Source organism: Anas platyrhynchos, chromosome 15, assembly GCF_047663525.1.
Source record: "Anas platyrhynchos isolate ZD024472 breed Pekin duck chromosome 15, IASCAAS_PekinDuck_T2T, whole genome shotgun sequence".
Classification (NCBI taxonomy): Eukaryota; Metazoa; Chordata; class Aves; order Anseriformes; family Anatidae; genus Anas; species Anas platyrhynchos.
This window is the reverse complement of record NC_092601.1, coordinates 3228803-3248381: the sequence shown is the minus strand read 5'-3', so window position 1 is coordinate 3248381 and position 19579 is coordinate 3228803. Positions and strand designations below refer to the sequence as shown.

Here is a 19579-nt window from a genome sequence, read left to right as displayed (position 1 = left end):
TTCTTTAATTTTCTTAGGACTTTTGTGACCAGAAGCCATCAATAAAAAGTAATGTGGTTGTAACCCCTATTGTTTAATAATTTTCTTATGTTACAGTTCAATATAATACAGTTAAAAATATATCAGAGAGGCTACAGGGAAAGATGTGTGGCAAATTTGACATTGTGGGTTGAGTAGTATTGTGAAAGATTCTTCATACTGTGTGGCTTGTTTCAGAGTACAACTGAGTTCAGTGTTTCTATAAAACCTCTAAAGTCAGGTGTTTGAGAGAAACAACTTGGCTTCTTGATTTGTAAGGCTTCTTTCTTTCCCGATTTTCTCCTGATCTTATATATATATATATATATATATATATATTTTTTTTTTTTTTTTTTTTTTTTTTTTTTTGACATATTCGTGTTCCTTATTAATTGAAGAGAGGGTTTTTTTCCAAACTTTTTCTGAGGTCTCTTTGATGCACTCATCTTCAGTGCCTGCTGTGCTTGATATATACAAGGCCAGGCATGGAACCCCAGTTTTGTATTTAGTCTTAACTCCTTACTATTGCTTGCCATTTTTGAAACCTTTAGCCGGTGTCATCTAATCATGAGTTAAGCATCAAGATCTGAAAGGTAATGAAGTTTCTGTAACAGTTTTTTTCAGTACAGACCTGTGCTGGCACAAAGCCCTGGGGTTATTTCACCTCTCAGTAGCAGGTAGGTTTGGGTGGTTGGTGTTTGTGTAACTTTGGGCGAGAGGGAGCATGTACACCGATGATCTGGCTGACAGGACAAACAAGTGTGAAGGGAGCTCAAAGCACTGCAGCTCAAAAACAACCTGCAAAAGGTTAGGAAACCAAGTTTTAGTCCTATTAATTGTCAGGAAAACATACTGATTGAGTATCATTTGCTTTCTTATCAGTGTATTTCATATTAATACATCGCTGTTGATACACACTTGATTTTGCTGCATTTATCCTTTTTGTAAGTAGTGTTGTAATTTTGCATGTACTAACTGCCTCAACTGTTAAGCAAAGTTCAAAGAAGGATAATACAGTTTCAAGAACCTTGCATTGATAAAGCGTATAATTCTGAATCTCCTTGTTTCAAAATGACATGCTTATTGACAAATTTTTAGGATATGTTGCTTTGGAGATAACTCATCAGTAAAAGTACAGTTTATCTGAGGTCTGCTTTCTTGTATTTTGAAAGTGATTTGAAATTTAAGTGATATGCTGAATTACACTCTAAAACCCCTGTTTTGTGTGAACTAAAGTTTCTTTATCAACCAAAATTGAAAATGTCTTGCTGTAGCTCAGTATAAACTCTTAATATTTACAGACAAAGTCAAGTATCAGATGTTTCATAAAACCAACAGAAACACTTGAGAGGTCTCTTGAAATTAACAAACAGAAAGGGAAGAAGAGGGTGCAGAAAAGGCCCAACTATAAAAATGTTGGTGAAGAAGATGAAGAAGAGAGAGGATCTGATGATACCCACGATGACTTTGATAAAACCAAAGGTACAGAAGCAAGTTCAAAGGGCATCAGAACAAGCAGTGAAAATGAAGGTGAGTATACCAGCAAACAAAAATGATACTTGTATTTGGATATTTTTATTTACTGTATGCACCTAATTTTGATCTGTTACGTGGCTTGTTCTCTAACTGCACTAGGTAAATGTGGGAATATTCTTTTTTTAGTCTCTTTGGCTGCATTTTTTTTTTTCTCAGGTTAAATGGTTCTATCGAGGTGAGGCGCTACTTTCTGCAGAATCTGCAGCTGAATTGCTTTAATAAGGAAGGTGGATATTATTGTTCCTCTGATAGCAAACCCCACATTTCTGTAAACACAATTTTGAACTCCTGAGTAGAATGTGCAGCCCCTGAAGGCCTGTACTTGTACTCGAGAAAGGGAAGTGAACTGTTGTGGGGTTAACTTGGTAGCCTAAGGGAGGAAGGCTGGTAGACTGCTGCGTGTTGGTCAACTGATTAAAATCATGCCTTCTCCACCTTTAACACCAGCGACAGGACCCGCGGGAACGGGGTTAAGCTGAGGCAGGGGAAATTTAGGCTTGACATCAGGAGGGGGTTCTTCACAGAGAGGGTGGTTGCACACTGGAACAGGCTCCCCAGGGAAGTGGTCACTGCACCGAGCCTGTCTGAATTTAAGAAGAGATTGGACTGTGCACTTAGTCACATGGTCTGAACTTTTGGGTAGACCTGTGCGGTGTCAAGAGTTGGACTTGATGATCCTTAAGGGTCCCTTCCAACTCAGGATATTCTATGATTCTATCAGAACATATACTTCTAGTCTGATTGAAAAACCTTAAAATGTCTTTGTATCTTCCTTCTGGCTTTGGCTCTTACCACAAATGCATGCACCTGGTGTTTTATGTGATTATGCAGCATTTACATGTATAAGTAGACTTCACAACTCCTTAACTTTTCTGCAGTAAGGCAAATGGTGTAGGCACTTCACCTCTGTAAGATGGTATTCTGTGCATGTTTCAGTGATAAATGTTCAAGTATGCTAAAAGCAATAATACGTGTTAGAAGATATTTAATAGTTCAAAATTAAAAACATCTTTTACCTTAGATTTTTCCATTTTCAGGATTTTTGATCTAACTCTAACCTTAACTGGTTTTATAGGATGAGTGCCACATCATAACTGTGTATTTTAGCAGTTAGTAACTATTAGACAGCTGTACATCAGAAAATAGTCTTTAGGCATATATTGAGAAATCAGTGGCAGAATTGCATGCAAGGAGTAGAAAACAAGACCTTTTGTGCTTTGACAGCCTTCTCCAGACATGGTTACATTTTCTTGAGGTAATCAGTCTCTCTGATAAGACTTTCCAGGATCCTCTTTTTCCATAAATGATGTCAAATAATTGATGATATGTTGTCCACCGTAGTCTTAAGGAAGTATGATGTGATATACTGTGTAAACTGGTGTGTTATCTAGTAATCTTTGTCCAAGTTCTTAAGCAAATGCTAGATTTGGTTCTAGTATCTCTACTTCAAACCAATTGGTCTGAATCACTTAGGACTAGGTATCTTGTTTGCTAGGATGTAGAAATCCATTTACACCCTCTCTGAAGCTTAATTTCCCACTGCTAACACTCACCAGTGTTTTTACAAAGTTGTTTGTTTTTTTTTCCAAAAGATGTTCTATGTGTTTTCTTCCTATGATTCAGAGGGGAAGGAGATTACTGTTATTTACTTACTGGACACATTTTTAATGTTTTCTTTCATATGTATATGTGTAACTTTATAATGTTAAGTTTCTTGAAATACAATAAAGCTTTTTTTCTATTGGGAAGATTTGCCTACATCCAATTATTGATTAACCCTTCTGAGGTTGTGGTTATACATCTTATATAGTTGCATCAGTGACTTCACATGAGAAGTGGGAAATATGAAAGAGTTTGTAAAAAAAAAAAAAAAAAAAAAAAAAAAAGTTTGAAAATACTAATTCTTGTTTTTCAGAAATAGAGATGGTAATCATGGAGAGATGTAAACTGTCAGAATTGTCTATCTCTGCTGTGACAGAACAGAATACAACAGATGAAGAAAAGAGTGCAGCTGCCTCTGGGAGTGACATAACAAACTGGAACAGGTATAAAAACTGTAGCTTTTGACTCCTAAAGCATTGGTTTTGCTAAAATTAAAATGATATCAGTTTAACATCATAGGTCAACTTTTAGCTTGATTATTAGCAGTTGTTGGTCTGACAAGTTACCTAGTATTTAAGTGTTTTAATAATCTTGAACCTTGATATTTTGACCCTTCTTCTTCTTTCAATCTTGAGTCTGAACTCTTCACTATGTTTAAAGCACCCCATTTCAGGATGTCATGAGACTTGTAAGGGTTGTTTATTGCTTAAGAAGTGCTTTTAAGACTGCAGTCACTCTTGGTTGTTATTCAGAATGTTCATTTTCAACATGACTAATTATTTACGTTGCTTTTACTCAAATAGCTAGATTCTCCTCCTTTCATGAGATCTACAATAGGACCATCATATGGGAAAATTGTCTAAGATATGAACAGCAAAGTGAAACTCAGGCAAAGAGGAATAAAAACTTAGTGGCAATTGAGTGTATTATAGAGGATGCATGAAATACAGCTTCAGAAATGCACAAACACATGGACGTGATGTCATGAAAAGTGCAGAGGAACAGTGTGTTATTCTTGTGATAGCTTTGTTTTAGTAAATGAGAACACAAATGTGTATTGAACTGAAAGGAAGTGCTAAGTACATCATTACATAAGCCACTCAGATGAAGTCATAAAGTGTGACCATGAAGGTAACACGAGTCTGAAATAGATATGGAAGTATGTTGTGTGCTGATCTTTGATAGCTCTTCTGACCTTTCACTTCTTGTCTGCTGAATCTAGAGATGGGGAAAATATATTTGTTTTATGGCTTTGAATGTTATTGTTGAGTTAAGTAGCATAAGGATTTTATTCCTTTATCACTTTAATCAACAGGTGGGAATTCTGTTTTCCATCTTCTGCTGACTCTGAGGCTTTCCTCATTTTTTTTGTCCACTTATCCTGTGAAAGCGCATCAAAGAATTTAATTTCTACTTGTGCTCTTTACGTGAGCTGGCTGGATGCAAGCCAGTTTAAGACAAGAAACCAAGTTGCCTTGCAGTTAAGGTTGGGTTAATACCAGCTGAATCTCGGCCATATTTGATCTACCCAAACATCTTCTGGATTAAATTGATTTTTCTTACCTGTTAAGGATACAGGTGAAGGATGACCTCACCACTGTTTGTAGCTTCCTGAGTTTGTCACAGATCACTCGTGCTTAAACCCAAGAAAACAAAACTCATCTGCAACCCAAGAAAACAAAACTCATCTGCAACCCAAAGCTTTCATTTTTACATTCAAATGTTCTTTCCTTCTTCATTTTTTCTTTCCTATACCTTATTCATTATAAAGTTTTTGACTGCTTGTGGTGGTTTTACCATGCTAGGCAGCTAAACATCACAACTGCTTTCTCACTCCCCCTCCTTAGATGAGAATGGGAAGAAGTAAAGTAAAGAACAACTCATGAGTTCAGATAAGGATAATTTAATTAAAGGGAAATAATAATAATAAAGGAAAGATTATTATTAACTAAACGATTTAACTAAAGGGAAAAAAAAAAGTGAAAGGGGAAAAGAGGGGGGGAAAGGGAAAAAAGGAAGGAAAACAAACAAAACAAATAAAGGCTATATGGAAGTGCAGAGGAAAGAAATTACTCTCTACTTCCCATAAATGAGTGATGCTTGACCACGTCCTTGTAGCAGGGCCTCAACGCATGTGGCTGGTGTTCGGGAGGACAGACGTTTTCGTAGCAAGAGCCCACCCGTCCCCTCTTCTTGTTTCCACCTTTTATTGCTGAGTGTGACATCATATGGTATGGAATATCCCTTTGGTTGGTCTAAGTCAGCTGCCCTGGTGATGTTCCTTTCTCACTTTTTTGCCCACCCCCTAGGACGGTTAGAGAGAGTCCTGATGCTGTGCCAGCACTGCTCAGCAGCAGACACAACACTGGTGTGATACCACTGCTGTTCTAGCTACAAGTGCAGAGCACAGCACTGTATGGGCTGCTGCAGGGAAAGTTTTCCAGCCAGACCCAGTACACTGCTTTAGAATAACTTACATGTATCTTCCTCCAAACCGTTTGTGAAAACTGCTTACTTGCTATAGTGATCATAAAAACTTTTCAACTCTTGTTTAGTACGTGGATTTTCAGTCAGTTATTTTTTATGCAACAGTGATAGCTCCTTGAAGCTAATTATGTGTATATACACTTAATCTGTACAATGCTTCTACATGCATACATAAAAGTGCTACAAACAAACCCAGTAAATGTATGAACAAGTAGCTCTTGGGAAAGTACTATGAAACAATTCCTGTTAAAACATTTGAATTAATGTCAGAATGTAATACAAGACATGGCCCTGATCTGAGTACTCTCGAGCAGGTTAACTTTTTTCTAATGTCTGAAAATGTGCATTGCTGTAGATTCTCTTTCTTGTTCCACATGTAGCTAATGATAGTTACTGATTTTTCTGTAAATGATTTTTCTTGACCACTTCAACATTTTTCCTTTCTGCAGGCCTTTTCTTGATATGGTCTATAATGCACTGGACTGTGCTGAAGACGATTACTATGCCCTGTTTGTGCTCTGTCTTCTGTATGCAATGTCACACAATAAAGGTAAGCAATGTTTCTTCTTCCAGAGAAAAGTAAATGAGATGTGTGGTTTTAGACATGTACAATCTGCTTGTAGTTTGTTTATGCAAGTCTTAAACAGTGAGAAATTCTTTACATGATATGGCAGAGGGATAAGTATGCTGTAAGTAAAAAACAGCTGCTAAGGATCTCCTTTTTAGGAAGGTTTTGGTAGAAAGCTTTGTGAACATCAAATATCTCTCCTTTGTTGGTTTCTTGAAATTGGCATAGAAATATATTTCACTTTAGATCTTTTAAATTCTGATAAAGCTCTCTGTGTTCAATCTGAATGTATGTTGGGTAGCATTCTTCCCCACTTTACATCTAATATGATTGCTATATGTACTGGCTAAAGTTGCACCAGGGGAGTTTTAGGTTAGATGTTAGGAAGAACTTCTTTACGGAAAGGGTTGTTAGGCATTGGAACGGGCTGCCCAGGGAAGTGGTGGAGTCACCATCCCTGGAAGTCTTTAAAAGACGTTTAGATGTAGAGCTTAGGGATATGGTTTGGTGGGGACTGTTAGCGTTAGGTCAGAGGTTGGACTCGGTGATCTTGAGGTCTCTTCCAACCTAGAAATTCTGTGATTCTGTGAAATTCTGTGATCAGGTTTGATAGCAAGCTTCTAGGAAGGATATTTTTTCTCATTTCAAGGCACCTCTCAAGGTCAACTAGAGTGGAGATAAGGGTTAGGAAGGAGAACTCATGGTGTAAATAGCTAAGCTGAATCCTTCCTATTCTCCTTCAGCCTCTTGATGGCTTTGTTTTTCTCTGGTAATGAAGGAATAACTTTATGAAATTATTTGCAATTCAGGGATAATTTCTGGGTTTTGACAGACTCTTACGGCAGAAGCTGGTAATGCAACTAATAATCACCAAAGATGATACAACAGTCTTGTACATGGTCTAGCAACAACAGTCTTGCCATGGTCTAGCCCACTGACTTGCACCTCTCTGATTCCCTGCCCACCAACAAACTAATCCTGCAACCAGTACACTTTCTTAGGAAAATGTGTTCTGCCCCTGAGGGACTTTTGAGTATCACTGTGCTAGAAAATCCCCATTTCAAAGATGGATTGTCTTTTGTTGTGATTCTGTAGCTGAAATTGTGATTAGTCAAAATCAGTAGTTATAACTGTGTAGCTTCAGAGTGTCCCCAGAAATCTTTGTGTCATAAGGGAGTAAGGCTATATTCCAGTGTTACATTTCTTGAGAATTATTCTATTTCAGACTATAAAATAACAGATCCTTCAGGCCACTGTATTTGCTTTCAGCGTAATTAAACTCAGTCTTCAATATCCTGTTCCCAGGAAAAAAAAAATCTATCATTTCAAAGATTATTTGCTTACATCTATAGTGTTGTTGTAAACAGTGAGGAATGCAGTAAATGCTGCATGTTGCTGCCTAGTTTCAGCAATCTCTTATGCTGTTTATTTTTCACTAAATTTCCAGGGTTACCAAGAGAAATACAACAGGCAGTGAAATATCTACCTTTTAAAGGCTAAGAGTTTCCAGCCCTGAAACTGCAAATACCTCTTATATATTTAAGGGGTTGAAATCTACACTTCGATCTTTGGTAGTCACATCAACTGTCTCTAAGTGAAAAATTCCTTAGGCTATACTCACTGGTTTTCCTTGTCAACAATTTACATTACTCTGTTGCTCTTTGGAAGTTATTTCCCCTCATCCCATCCTTGCACTTAGATCTTAGGTGCTAGACAGATAATAACATCCAGTTTTGGTCTTCACTGTCTTCCACTGACTGATTTCTCTTGTGCCATGTAATAGATGTGAGGGCTACATTATCAGTGTCTCTGCATCTTGAAGAGGAGGAGGTTTTATAAGTTGTTGATTTCTAGTGTTTGTTTGGTGCAAGAGCTCAATTTTGTTCTTGACAAGCTCAGGAACTTTTGCAGATCTAAACCAGAATTCAGAGATTTCTAAACCAGATTCAGTGTCAGTCTTTGAAGATGCCTCCGGATTGAGCTACAGCCAATGTTTATATCTGAATTCAGCAGAAAGCAAGAATATGTCTGCCTGCAGTCTTTCCCAAGATAGGGGCCAGGGATCGTTTTCTATATAAAGAGGCTTGAAGGTTTCTCTCCAGAAACGGAGTGACAGAATTGTTTCCTCAGTTTCACGAAATAATAAATCTCTAGGAGTCGCCTATCTAGGATCTGTCTAGATATTCACTGTCTGTCTGACAGGCAATAAATGCTCTAGTGAGCACTTGAATCAGCTCAAACTGTTGATGAACTAGAAAGTTGGGATGACTTCTGGTGACTGAACGTAACACAGGGCTGTCGTCTCTACATCAAAGGACAGTGACTTGCAGATTTTCAGTATCCTGGCTGTTTCAGATATGTTTCTGATTCTCTTGTTGGTCACTTTGAACTTGACCACCATCCCATCCCACCCACCCCCCAGTCTTCTCATTCTGGTACTCTGTGAAGACTATCCGAGAACATGTTCAAAAAAACCCAAAAAACAAAGAATTGTCCTAGCTCAATGAAAACTCTGCTTTCAGGCCTTGCTTCTAAAGGAGCAGCCTTCTCAGTCTCTGTCACTAAATGTAGAGACCCTTCTGTAGCTTTTGGCTGGGGCGTTTCCAGTTTGACACTGAATCTGTATTTTGGTCCGTGTTGTTGAATGGGTTTAATGAATATGTGCATGTTTCTCACCAGCAAGAAATACCCACATGAACAGGAAGAAAGAATCCCAAGAGGAATGCATATATAGCTAAGTAGATTCTTCACAAATTGCATCTGAGAGTTATTTTTATCCCAAATGGAGCCCTACATATATGCTGCTAGAGCATGTGCTGTATTTCAGGAATGCAGAATTCTGCATCCCTTGGCAGGCAGACAACCAAATGAAAGATGCTGGTAGAACACTGATTTTTTTCACTGTGATTTCAGTTTGGCCAATTTGTTGAGGAATTGCTCAGTCCTGCTTCATCCTTCCATCATGTCATCTTAGTCTCCTTAATGTGTTTCTGCTGTGCAATGATGACATCCCTCTGTGAGAGCTTAGTTTGCTTATAGATAATCTGTAAGAAATGTTATTTAAAAGGATCTTTACTTTTCAGAAGGAAAACTGTAGTAATTTAAGGTGTTAGATTTTTGTGATCACTAACATTCTGCTGATTGCCCTCATTCCTTAAATGCTTTCGCTTTCCCTCTCTTTTTTCAGTATCAGTGACAGATGACCTAGTGTAAACTAAAAGTTCAGGGTTAGAAGAAACTATAAACCGCAATCAAGTCATCTTCTGTTTTATATGTTTTTTTATTACCATTCCTTAAAACAAGAACAAGGAGTTTCTCAAGAATCCATGACTATCTTTTACTTTACAAGGTCTTATCAGTAATCAGTGTATTCTGAGAAATAACCTTGTTTGCTTTTTTTCTTCTAAACAGGAATAGTTTGAGGAAGGATGAGTTTGGATGTCACTAACCATTTTGGGATTGGAGCATCTTCACCCATTAGGCTCTTTCTAAGGCTCTTAGTTCAGTAGTCCACAAATGTGTTTAGTCTTTGTTCTTCCTTTTCTTTGTGATAACTATGCAAGTTGGTTTTGAGTTTCATTGTATCACTAATTACACTATTCCAAGAAAACTGTTGCAGTTTATTAAATACTTACCTTGAGGTATAGTCCTGTTTTCTAACTTACCTCCCTTCCCTACAAAAGGAATTGACCCAGTCAAGTTGGAGAGAATTCAACTTCCCGCTCAGCATGCTGGAGAGAGAAATTCGTATAATCATGTACTTGCAGAAGGGCTCATCAGGATAATGAATTATGCTGCACAACCAGGTATCACATTTACAATATTTTTTTTAACAAGCTGAAATGTTTTCAGATGTAAAAAAAAAAAAAAAAAAAAAAAAAAAAGAATTAAATAAAAAGCAGCTACTTAGCTGCCTGTGTATGAGGAGGAAATCTGTTTAACATGCTCTTTGTTGAACAATAAGTAAATAAGAGCTGTGAAAAACAAACAACTTTTTCCTCAGTTGCTGAGTAACCTGAATAGTTGTTTTTATGCTCAGAACTGCACAAGGGTCTGCTTTAATTTTCCCACTTTCTGCTTTTTTTGAATAAACAAAACATTGAGCAAGGAATGGTGAGATGTTTAGTAATTGCAGCTTAATGTAGGATTTCATCCTGAAAACTCGATGTATGGCACCTTTGCTTGTAACAGTAGTTCCAGTGAAAGAGTAGTCTTCAAAAATATATTGAAGAAATAACTGATGTCCTTTGTTTATAGGTGTCATTTGTTTCTGGAGGTGTTAGCAAATTTTCCCATGATCTTCTTTTAATCACAGATTGTATTTTCAGTTCTGAATTGTTTTGCAGAAAATGTTTTTGTTTTTTTTTTTCCTTAACTTCAACTTCTTTGTAAAATGAGGGGTAGAAGGCTCAGTTTCTTATTCCATAGAAACACAACTTCTGTTCAAGCCACAGCTCCTCTCCCCTGCACTTCTGCTAAAACTTTAAATGAGTGGAACTGATTTCCCCTGAAACTGACTCACAGTCAAGTTCTGATTGTCTGCAGAATAAAATCTAATGCTTATTTGACATACAAGACTGATCTACAGAATATTAGCTTCTGGTGTGCTAGTTACAGATTAAAAGGTGTATATATAAATAATTGCCCACCAAACTACTCTCTCACCTGGCAAGCTGGGGAGAAAAATATGGTCAAGATGAAGACAGTGAGATCACTCACTAATTACCATCATGGGGAAAACAGACATGGCTTGGGGAAGATTAATTTATTGCTACTAGATAACAGAGTAAAGCAGTAAGAACTAAAAAATAATAATAATAAAAAAAATACCATCTCCTCCCATTCTTTTCCAGGCTCTACTTCACTGCTGATTCTTCTGCTTCCTCCCCCATGAACAGCACAGGGGGGACTGGGAATGGGGCTCATGATCAGTCCATAGCGTTCAGTCTCTGCTGCTCCTTCACCCTCACTCTTCCCCTGCTCTAGTGTGGGGATCTCCCAAGGGATATAGTCCTTCCTGTACTGATTGTACACTGGTCCTTCTCAGGGACTGCAGTTCTTCGGAACTGCTCCAACATGGCTCAGTTGCGTGGGTTGTGCCAAAATCCCTTGGACTTTAGGAAAAGTTATACTTTACTAGAATGCTGTATACCAAACCTCATTTCATCTTGTAGCTTTATCCATGCCAATCATCCATGATTCTTCCCTCATTTTAGTGTAATTCAACCTGTGCTTCCAGTTAATTAAGATGTTCGTTTCAGTGGCTTTTCTGATGTTGTTCACCTTTATTGCTGCATGGTTTTGTTTTAAAATTTCTTACCAATTACTCCTCTGGTTGTTTTTAGAGCCATCTACATTGTACATCAGCATAAGCACCCATTTTCTCAGGCAGGGTGTGTATGACAGATGCTACTGTTTTGTATATTGAAATTCTCTTTTCATAGATGGAAAAATCCGTTTGGCAACTTTAGAACTTGGCTGTCTGTTGCTGAAGCAGCTTGTGTTTTCTAAAAATGGCAGCATCATAAAAGACATTCACCTTGCATGCCTTGAGGTTAGTACTTTCCTTTCAGATACCACTTCCAGCATTACTTGTCTTTGAGTTGCACAAATATTTCGTTTTAGATTGCAATAAACATATGAAATTTTAACATATTCCTAATGGTGATTCTGTGCTGTGAAAGTAAAGAATCAATAGCCCCCTATTCAATTCTCAGCTTTCCTGTTTCCTTGGTAATTACCTCTACTTGAAAAGTTAGCTTCATTTTTTTCTGAAACTTGTATGTCAATGTCTCAGCAGTGTAAAGGGAATTACTTTTGAAACAAACAAGCTCAGCTAAGCTGTATTTATGTAAGTGTAAGAACAGTGCTAGATCAAATTCTGGGCTGAAGGCTATGAAATGGGAATATTAACAGATAGTTTTCTCTGTACAAAGTTTGGGGTGTGTTTTCTTCAAATATGACTTTGAGTAAAGAGTATATTTACTACCTGAAACACAGTTATTTTTTCTTTTTTAGGGTGCAAGAGAAGAAAGTGTTCATCTCCTTCGTCGTTTCTATAAGGTATATACGTGAAGTGCTAATAAAATTTGTTACATGCAGAATTAAAAGAAATTCCGTAGCCCATTGTCAGTGCTGAAGGCACTTTTTAAAGATGGGAACTACATGTTTATTATAGCGAAGAAGGTGTTTGGAGGATTCTTCTCTTTTCTTACCTTTCTATACCCCACTGATGTACACAAAAACGATGCGAGAAGTCCCATAGAGTTTGCAACGGAGGTCAAACAAGTAGATGTGCTTTTTGTTGCAACTGCTATATAGCTCATGGAACAGAGCCACACTATTAGAAAGTTTCTGGGACTTTGTTATTGACGTTACTATGGAAGGTGGTTCATTTTGGCATTACTTTTTGTTTATGTCTTGTCTAAATGATGACCTAAAACTTTAATTAATCTTTTTTTTTATTTGAGACCTCTGCAGCTTTTTGCTTTTTTTAATGTTGTAAACAATGAGAGAAATAAAATACTTAGCCCTAGACATGAACTTCTACATAAGGAGCAGTAAATCTGTAACGGGTTTCAGGTGCCTAAAATATCTTTCAATTTTCGTTGAGTTCTTCTGAAGAAGGTGGTACAGGGTTATTTTTAACTTAGGAAAAAAAAGTAATTCGTGGTGGGTTGACCGTAGCCTGCTGCTGGACACCCACCCAGCTGCTCATGCACTGCCCCTCCTCAACATGGCAGGGAGATAAGAAGCTGACAAAACAGTCTTGTGGGTGGACGTAAAGACAGAGAGATTGTTTGCCAATTACCGCCATGGGCAAAACAGATTTGACTTGGGGAAAATTAATTAATTGCTAATTAACAAAGATTTGGTTAATGTGAAACAGACAAATTAAAACAACACCTTCTATTATGTCTCCCTCTTTTCCCAAGCTCAACTTCTTCACTTTTTTGTTCCCAGCTCTTCTATCTCCCACCTTCTGTCCTGGGCTGGATTTTGCCCAGATCTGTTTTGTAGAGGCGCCCCAGGTGACACTGGCTCTGCTGCCCCGTGTGGTGGGATTGTCAAGCCTGCGTGGTGCTGGCTGTGTCCAGCGGTGGACAGCCCAGCCTCTCCTCACAGAGGCCACCCCTGCTGCCCACACCTTGCCACCTACAGCCAATGCACACTTAAACAAGAGCAAACATGGCTACATAACCGTGTTCATGGGTTCATGATATGTCCGTGTTCCTTTATTATTCTTATTTTTTATTGAAAGGGAGAAGAAATTTTCCTGGATATGTTTGAAGATGAATACCGGAGTATGACGGTAAGTGACACCCTTCTCAGCCCCCTGAAATCTTCCAAACCAATAACACAGGAGTGAGAGCAAGTACTCACTGAAAACTACTTGAATACACTGATATCCTTATGCTAGGAGTAGAATAGCAAATTGTCTTTTCCTCTATGAGAGGTTGTCTTATACCTCCATAAATCATTTATGAAATTCCACAGCCCCTTAACTTATTTATTTCATAATTTCTGAAAGCCAGTATACAAAATCTGCTTGATCTAGGGATTGAGACATTTAATTCATTTTTTTCCAGTTATTAAAGTGATGAAAATCATCCTATGTCTGTTTGAAACCTTACAAGGTTTTGGTTTTGCGTGGTGCCGCCTTAGTTACTAATGGAGAACTGGGAGCCTTTGTCCCATCAAGGAGATATACTGCCAGCACCACAGCACAGCTTGTGGGGCACTGTCAAGGAATTTTTAACAGATTGCTAGCCTTAATCTCAGTTAATACTTAATCTGTAAATCCTTTTTAAAACTAATTGACTGTTTAAATTGTTAGGTTAGTGTTTGGGTAAAAATCAGATTATCAGGTGCAGGCATCCTTTTTTCTAGCTGTTGTGCAGGGGTTGCATTAGCATCTTTTCTTTTTTGAAAAAGATCAATCTACAGTTTGCGTATCGCAAAAAAACATTTAATATGGGAAGCACCTTGCAGTATCTTACAAACTCAAGTAATAGAACTGTTTAATCAATATCTAATTCTTTAGTAGTTAAGTACTGACGTGCTTCTAGTGTGAAAACTGCCACCACAATTTTCACTGTTTTCATGTCACAAGTTCAATATGCTTGTAGGTGGTTCTGTTGTGTGTGTGTTTCTATTTCTGAGACTGCAGATTTTTTTTCACTTATTCTAAAAGATGGAGCTTCACCTTGGAAGTTTAACTCTGTTTTCCTTAAAAGCATATTTATTTGTCTAGCTAGCAAAGAATGTGCTGTGCTAATTAAAGTGATAAATTAACGCTGAAGTAGTCTTACTAGATGAGGTATGCAAATAACATGGTGTGGAGCTTCTATAAAGCAGAAGTGTACTTGATCTATCTGAAAAAAAAGTGCCTTCAGTAACAACTGTAGATGACAGTTTACAGGAGCAAGTAAGCTGAACACAGTATTTTATTTTTTTTAAATATTATATTTTTTTATTATATTTGTATTTTGGTTTTCAATGATTTTTTTACCCACATTCTTCATCTTTATGAAGTAAAATGCTGTTTAAAACAATGTATGCAGTCATAAGAATGGCATTATAAATAGAAATTTCACTTTTGTGTTCTCATTTGTCATCTACTTAGATTTCTGTATTTTTCTCCAAATTAATTTATTTTGTTTAATCCAGCATTTTTGACTCTGAAAATGATGGTTCTGAGGTTAGAATGATTGGCTAGAGACCATTTTTGAGCTTGTATTTTTTGTAGAGCAGCAGTTCAAGACTGATGTAAAAATTGTGGATTTTATTTTAGTCTACTTCTTTCATGGTATGAATCACACAGAATCACAGAATTTCTAGGTTGGAAGAGACCTCAAGATCATCGAGTCCAACCTCTGACCTAACGCTAACAGTCCCCACTAAACCATATCCCTAAGCTCTACATCTAAACGTCTTTTAAAGACTTCCAGGGATGGTGACTCCACCACTTCCCTGGGCAGCCCGTTCCAATGCCTAACAACCCTTTCCGTAAAGAAGTTCTTCCTAACATCTAACCTAAAACTCCCCTGGCGCAACTTAAGCCCATTCCCCCTCGTCCTGTCACCAGGCACGTGGGAGAACAGGCCAACTCCCACCTCGCTACAGCCTCCTTTAAGGTATCTATAGAGAGCAATAAGGTCGCCCCTGAGCCTCCTTTTCTCCAGGCTGAACAATCCCAGCTCCCTCAGCCGCTCCTCATAAGACTTGTTCTCCAGACCCCTCACCAGCTTCGTTGCCCTTCTCTGGACCTGCTCAAGCACCTCGATGTCCTTCTTGTAGCGAGGGGCCCAAAACTGAACACAGTACTCGAGGTGCGGCTCCACCAGAGCCAAGTACAGGGGGACGATCACCTCCCTAGCGCTGCTGGTCACACTGGTTCTGATACAAGCCAGGATGCCGTTGGCCTTCTTGGCCACCTGAGCACACTGATGGCTCATATTCAGCCGACTATCAACCATCACTCCCAGGTCCTTCTCTGCCTGGCAGCTCTCCAACCATTCCTCTCCCAGCCTGTAGCTCTGCTTGGGGTTATTGCGCCCCAGGTGCAGGACCCGGCACTTGGCCTTGTTGAACTTCATACAGTTGGCCTCAGCCCATCGGTGCAGCCTATCCAGATCCTCCTGCAGAGCTTTTCTACCCTCAAGCAGATCGACACACACACCTAACTTGGTGTCATCTGCAAACTTACTGAGGGTGCACTCAATGCCCTCGTCCAGATCATCGATGAAGATATTAAAGAGGACCAGCCCCAGCACCGAGCCCTGGGGGACGCCACTAGTGACTGGCCTCCAACTGGACTTGGCTCTATTTACCACGACTCTTTGGGCCTGGCTATCCAGCCAGTTTCTAACCCAACGAAGCGTGCACCAGTCCAAGTCAAGAGCAGCCAGTTTCTTGAGGAGAACGCTGTGGGAGACGGTGTCAAAAGCCTTGCTGAAGTCAAGGTAGACCACATCCACAGCCTTTCCCTCATCCACCCAGCGCGTCATTTTGTCATAGAAGGAGATCAGGTTTGCCAAGCAGGATCTGCCTTTCATAAACCCATGCTGACTGGGCCTGATCGCCTGCTTGCCCTGCAAGTGCTGCGTGATGACTCTCAAGAGGATCTGCTCCATGAGCTTCCCTGGTACTGAGGTCAAACTGACAGGCCTGTAGTTTCCCAGGTCTGCCCTCCGGCCCTTCTTGTAGATGGGCGTCACGTTTGCTAGCTGCCAGTCAACTGGGACCTACCCCGATAGCCAGGACTGCTGATAAATGATGGATAGGGGCTTGGCCAGCTCCTCTGCCAGTTCTCTCAGTACCCTTGGGTGGATCCCATCCGGCCCCATCGATTTGTGCACATCCAAGTGCCGTAGCGGGTCACCAACCAGTTCTTCGTGGATAGTGAGGGCCACATCCTGCTCCCCATCCCCTTGCACCAGCTCAGGGTACTGGGTACCCAGAGAACAACTGGTATTGCCGCTAAAGACTGAGGCAAAGAAGGCATTGAGCACCTCCGCCTTTTCCTCATCTCTTGTAACTAAGTTTCCCCCCGCATCCAGTAAAGGATGGAGATTCTCCTTAGTCCTTCTTTTTGTGTTGATGTATTTATAAAAACGTTTTTTGTTATCTTTAACGGCAGTAGCCAGATTGAGCTCCAGATGAGCTTTGGCCTTCCTATGTGACCATGGCAAAGTGATCAGGAATGCTTCCAGTTACTGTTGGCTGTTTCAGAATGCCCGTGTGACTGCACTTCTGCACAGAATATTGTACAAACTATGGGAAGGGGTTTTATGTTTATTTTCGTCATTCCAGCTGATTTTCTGGCAAAAACCTCATGTCTCTTGTGTGTAATAGACCTCAGATGAAGTTGTCCAAAATTACAGAAGGATGTTTCACACATCATTTAATCAAGCAAATAAGCAATCATGTAAGGGAGAGACTGTTAGTAACACGACATAAGGAGTTGCCTAGTCTGCAAGCTACTGCACTGTTGGAGACTAGACATTTTTTTCTGTCCGGGGAGAAGAAGATACAAGAAACTTTTTTCTTGTGATTGAAGTTATGAATTTGAGTCAAAGCTTGAAATCAAACGTGACAGACTTTGCTTTTTAGTACTCGTGCAATGGCTTTTCTATTCTAATCTTTCAGGTTTTTTTTTCCTTGTGTTTTTCAATATGGAAACTTTAAAAGTGTTAGGGAACAATGAGCAAATATAGAAATTGCATATAAAAAGCTTAAAATAATGTGGATGGTGTCAAATTCTCACAACTCAGACTCCTTCCTCTCAGTGTATGCAGTCATGGGTTGTATTTAAAAGTAAAGATGTAAACTTTCATTGTTCTGTATAATAATCAATGATAAAATATTTTTATAGATTAAACCCATGAATGTAGAGTACTTGATGATGGATGCCTCCATTTTGTTGCCTCCAACGGGGACACCATTGACTGGTATTGATTTTGTGAAAAGATTGCCTTGTGGAGATGTGGAAAGAACACGAAGAGTAAGTAAGGCTTTTTTTCTTTCATTAATGACAGTGTAATGCCAAAAGATTTGAAGAATTCTACAAATAAAAATGTTTTTCCTTGAAAGCTGCTTGGTTGGAAGCTTCATCCATTAAATCATAAAAACTTAATGACAGATCCCTGTAGAACATATAATAAATACCTGTCCCGGTGGAGAAATCTCTATTTTCTTGCTTCTAGGTACTTCAGTATGTTCTTTTGCTGTGATTTTCATTTTTGATTGTTTTTTTGTTTTTTTTTTTCAGTGAAGAAATGTACATAAAAGACTTCTGATGTCATGCTTTAATACATTGTCTGTTTTCTTTCATTATCTGGTATCTCAGTCTTTGATTATATTCCTATAGTAGAATCTCCCCAGGAAGGTTGGTTTGCTTCGTATTGTTTGTGTTTCCTGACATAGCAAAACATAATTCTATTCAGGAGTGTTCATCTTCCAGAGCAATTCAGGATAGAAATTTTGAGTGATATAGTAAAATCCTTTTTTGACTGACAATTTTTAGAGGTGATACTGACATGAATAGACACGTTGGTATTTACTTTCTTGGGATAATCAGTTCTTGACCTGTACAACTATTATTATCACAGCAACTTTTTGATAAAGTATAATGAATTTCCTTCTTTTTTTTTTGTTGTTCTTTGTATTGTTCTTAGAAAGTAAAAATGCTTCCTAGAATAACTTCTCTGAGGCATTAAACAGAATGGTATCTAGAAACACTTTCTGATGGAAACTGCTCTGTATTTTTATGTATTAAGAAATAAATGCTTCAATTACAGGAAATTTGGAAAGAAATACAAATATCCTTATAATTTAGAGATGGAAATGTCTTTTTAATTAGCAGAAACTCCTAGAGTGTGTTCTTTTCTTGTCAGTACTCCTTCCCCTGATCACATTGCTCTAGAACTTCTAAAATTTCTTAGAATTCCGATGCCACAGTTACCTTCTTCTGGCTAAGCTTTGTTTAGCCTCTCCTAGGCTGAATTGCAGTGACAATATTCTGAACTTCGGGCGCATCTTGTGACATTCCTGCTTACGCTTAGGCTGCTGGAAGTTTTGCTGGCAGTTTCAAATGAATAGTGGCTCGGTTCTGAGTGTCCTGTGGAATGATACTAAAAAATTAAAATTAAAATTGTAAAGCTTTATTTTGTTAGCAAGTGAAGAAGTTTCCACCTGGAACAATGCAAATGCATTTACATACCTATTTGGGAAGTAATGAACAGTATGGGTCTTGAGCTCTGCATCATGGAGTACATAGCAAGCAAAGACTTTGAGAAAGGCTTTTAACAATAGCATCTGAGGATGCTATTTCATGGGAATGTAATGAAATCTTGGTAGGTCTGTCTGTGCACTGGTGCTTTCTTTGCATATGGTATGCATGTTTAAATGAAGGAATTGACACAAAGTATACCTTAATACATGTAGTTCTTTAAAGTAGATAGCCTTTTATAGTTGTTTCTACTTGATCCAGAAAGCAGATGTTGGTTAAAAAAAAGTTGTAGTCCATGGGACTGCTCTGCTGCTACATTGAGATCTAATAAGGTGTTACAGTAAGTCACGGATCTCGTGCTTCCTGGTTTATATTGATATTGTTAGCAAACTGAAGGCTATCAGTGTTGTGGGAGTCACAGTGTAGTTACCTTTTCATCTGACGTTCTTGAATTCTTGTTTTTTCTTGCAAAGGCTAATTTCCTGCTCTTGTATTCTGCAGTAAATATATTTTGAGATGAGTGATAATAGTTTTACAAGGAATGCATGCAAGGAAAATTAACACTGTAGGAAGGAAAGAGGGTTGAGGGAAAGAAAGTGACGACTTCCGTTTGAATTAAAAACAAACACACTATG

General features: G+C 38.6%; 1 protein-coding gene across 9 annotated transcripts in view; it reads left to right on the top strand.

Moving 5' to 3' along the window:
• The window catches only part of CLEC16A (C-type lectin domain containing 16A), an 87403-nt gene that overhangs the window by 20693 nt on the left and 47131 nt on the right, over positions 1-19579 (top strand). For all 9 annotated transcript variants that reach the window (XR_011803638.1, XM_072023930.1, XM_072023931.1 and 6 more), the window contains 8 exons: positions 1320-1548; positions 3470-3599; positions 6093-6193; positions 9895-10017; positions 11656-11765; positions 12230-12274; positions 13473-13523; positions 17589-17717. Coding sequence is in view for 8 of the 9 variants with exons in the window: in XM_072023930.1 (XP_071880031.1) it covers positions 1320-1548; positions 3470-3599; positions 6093-6193; positions 9895-10017; positions 11656-11765; positions 12230-12274; positions 13473-13523; positions 17589-17717 (918 nt within the window). In the remaining variant the exon portion in view is untranslated. The remainder of the gene's footprint in view (positions 1-1319; positions 1549-3469; positions 3600-6092; positions 6194-9894; positions 10018-11655; positions 11766-12229; positions 12275-13472; positions 13524-17588; positions 17718-19579) is intronic.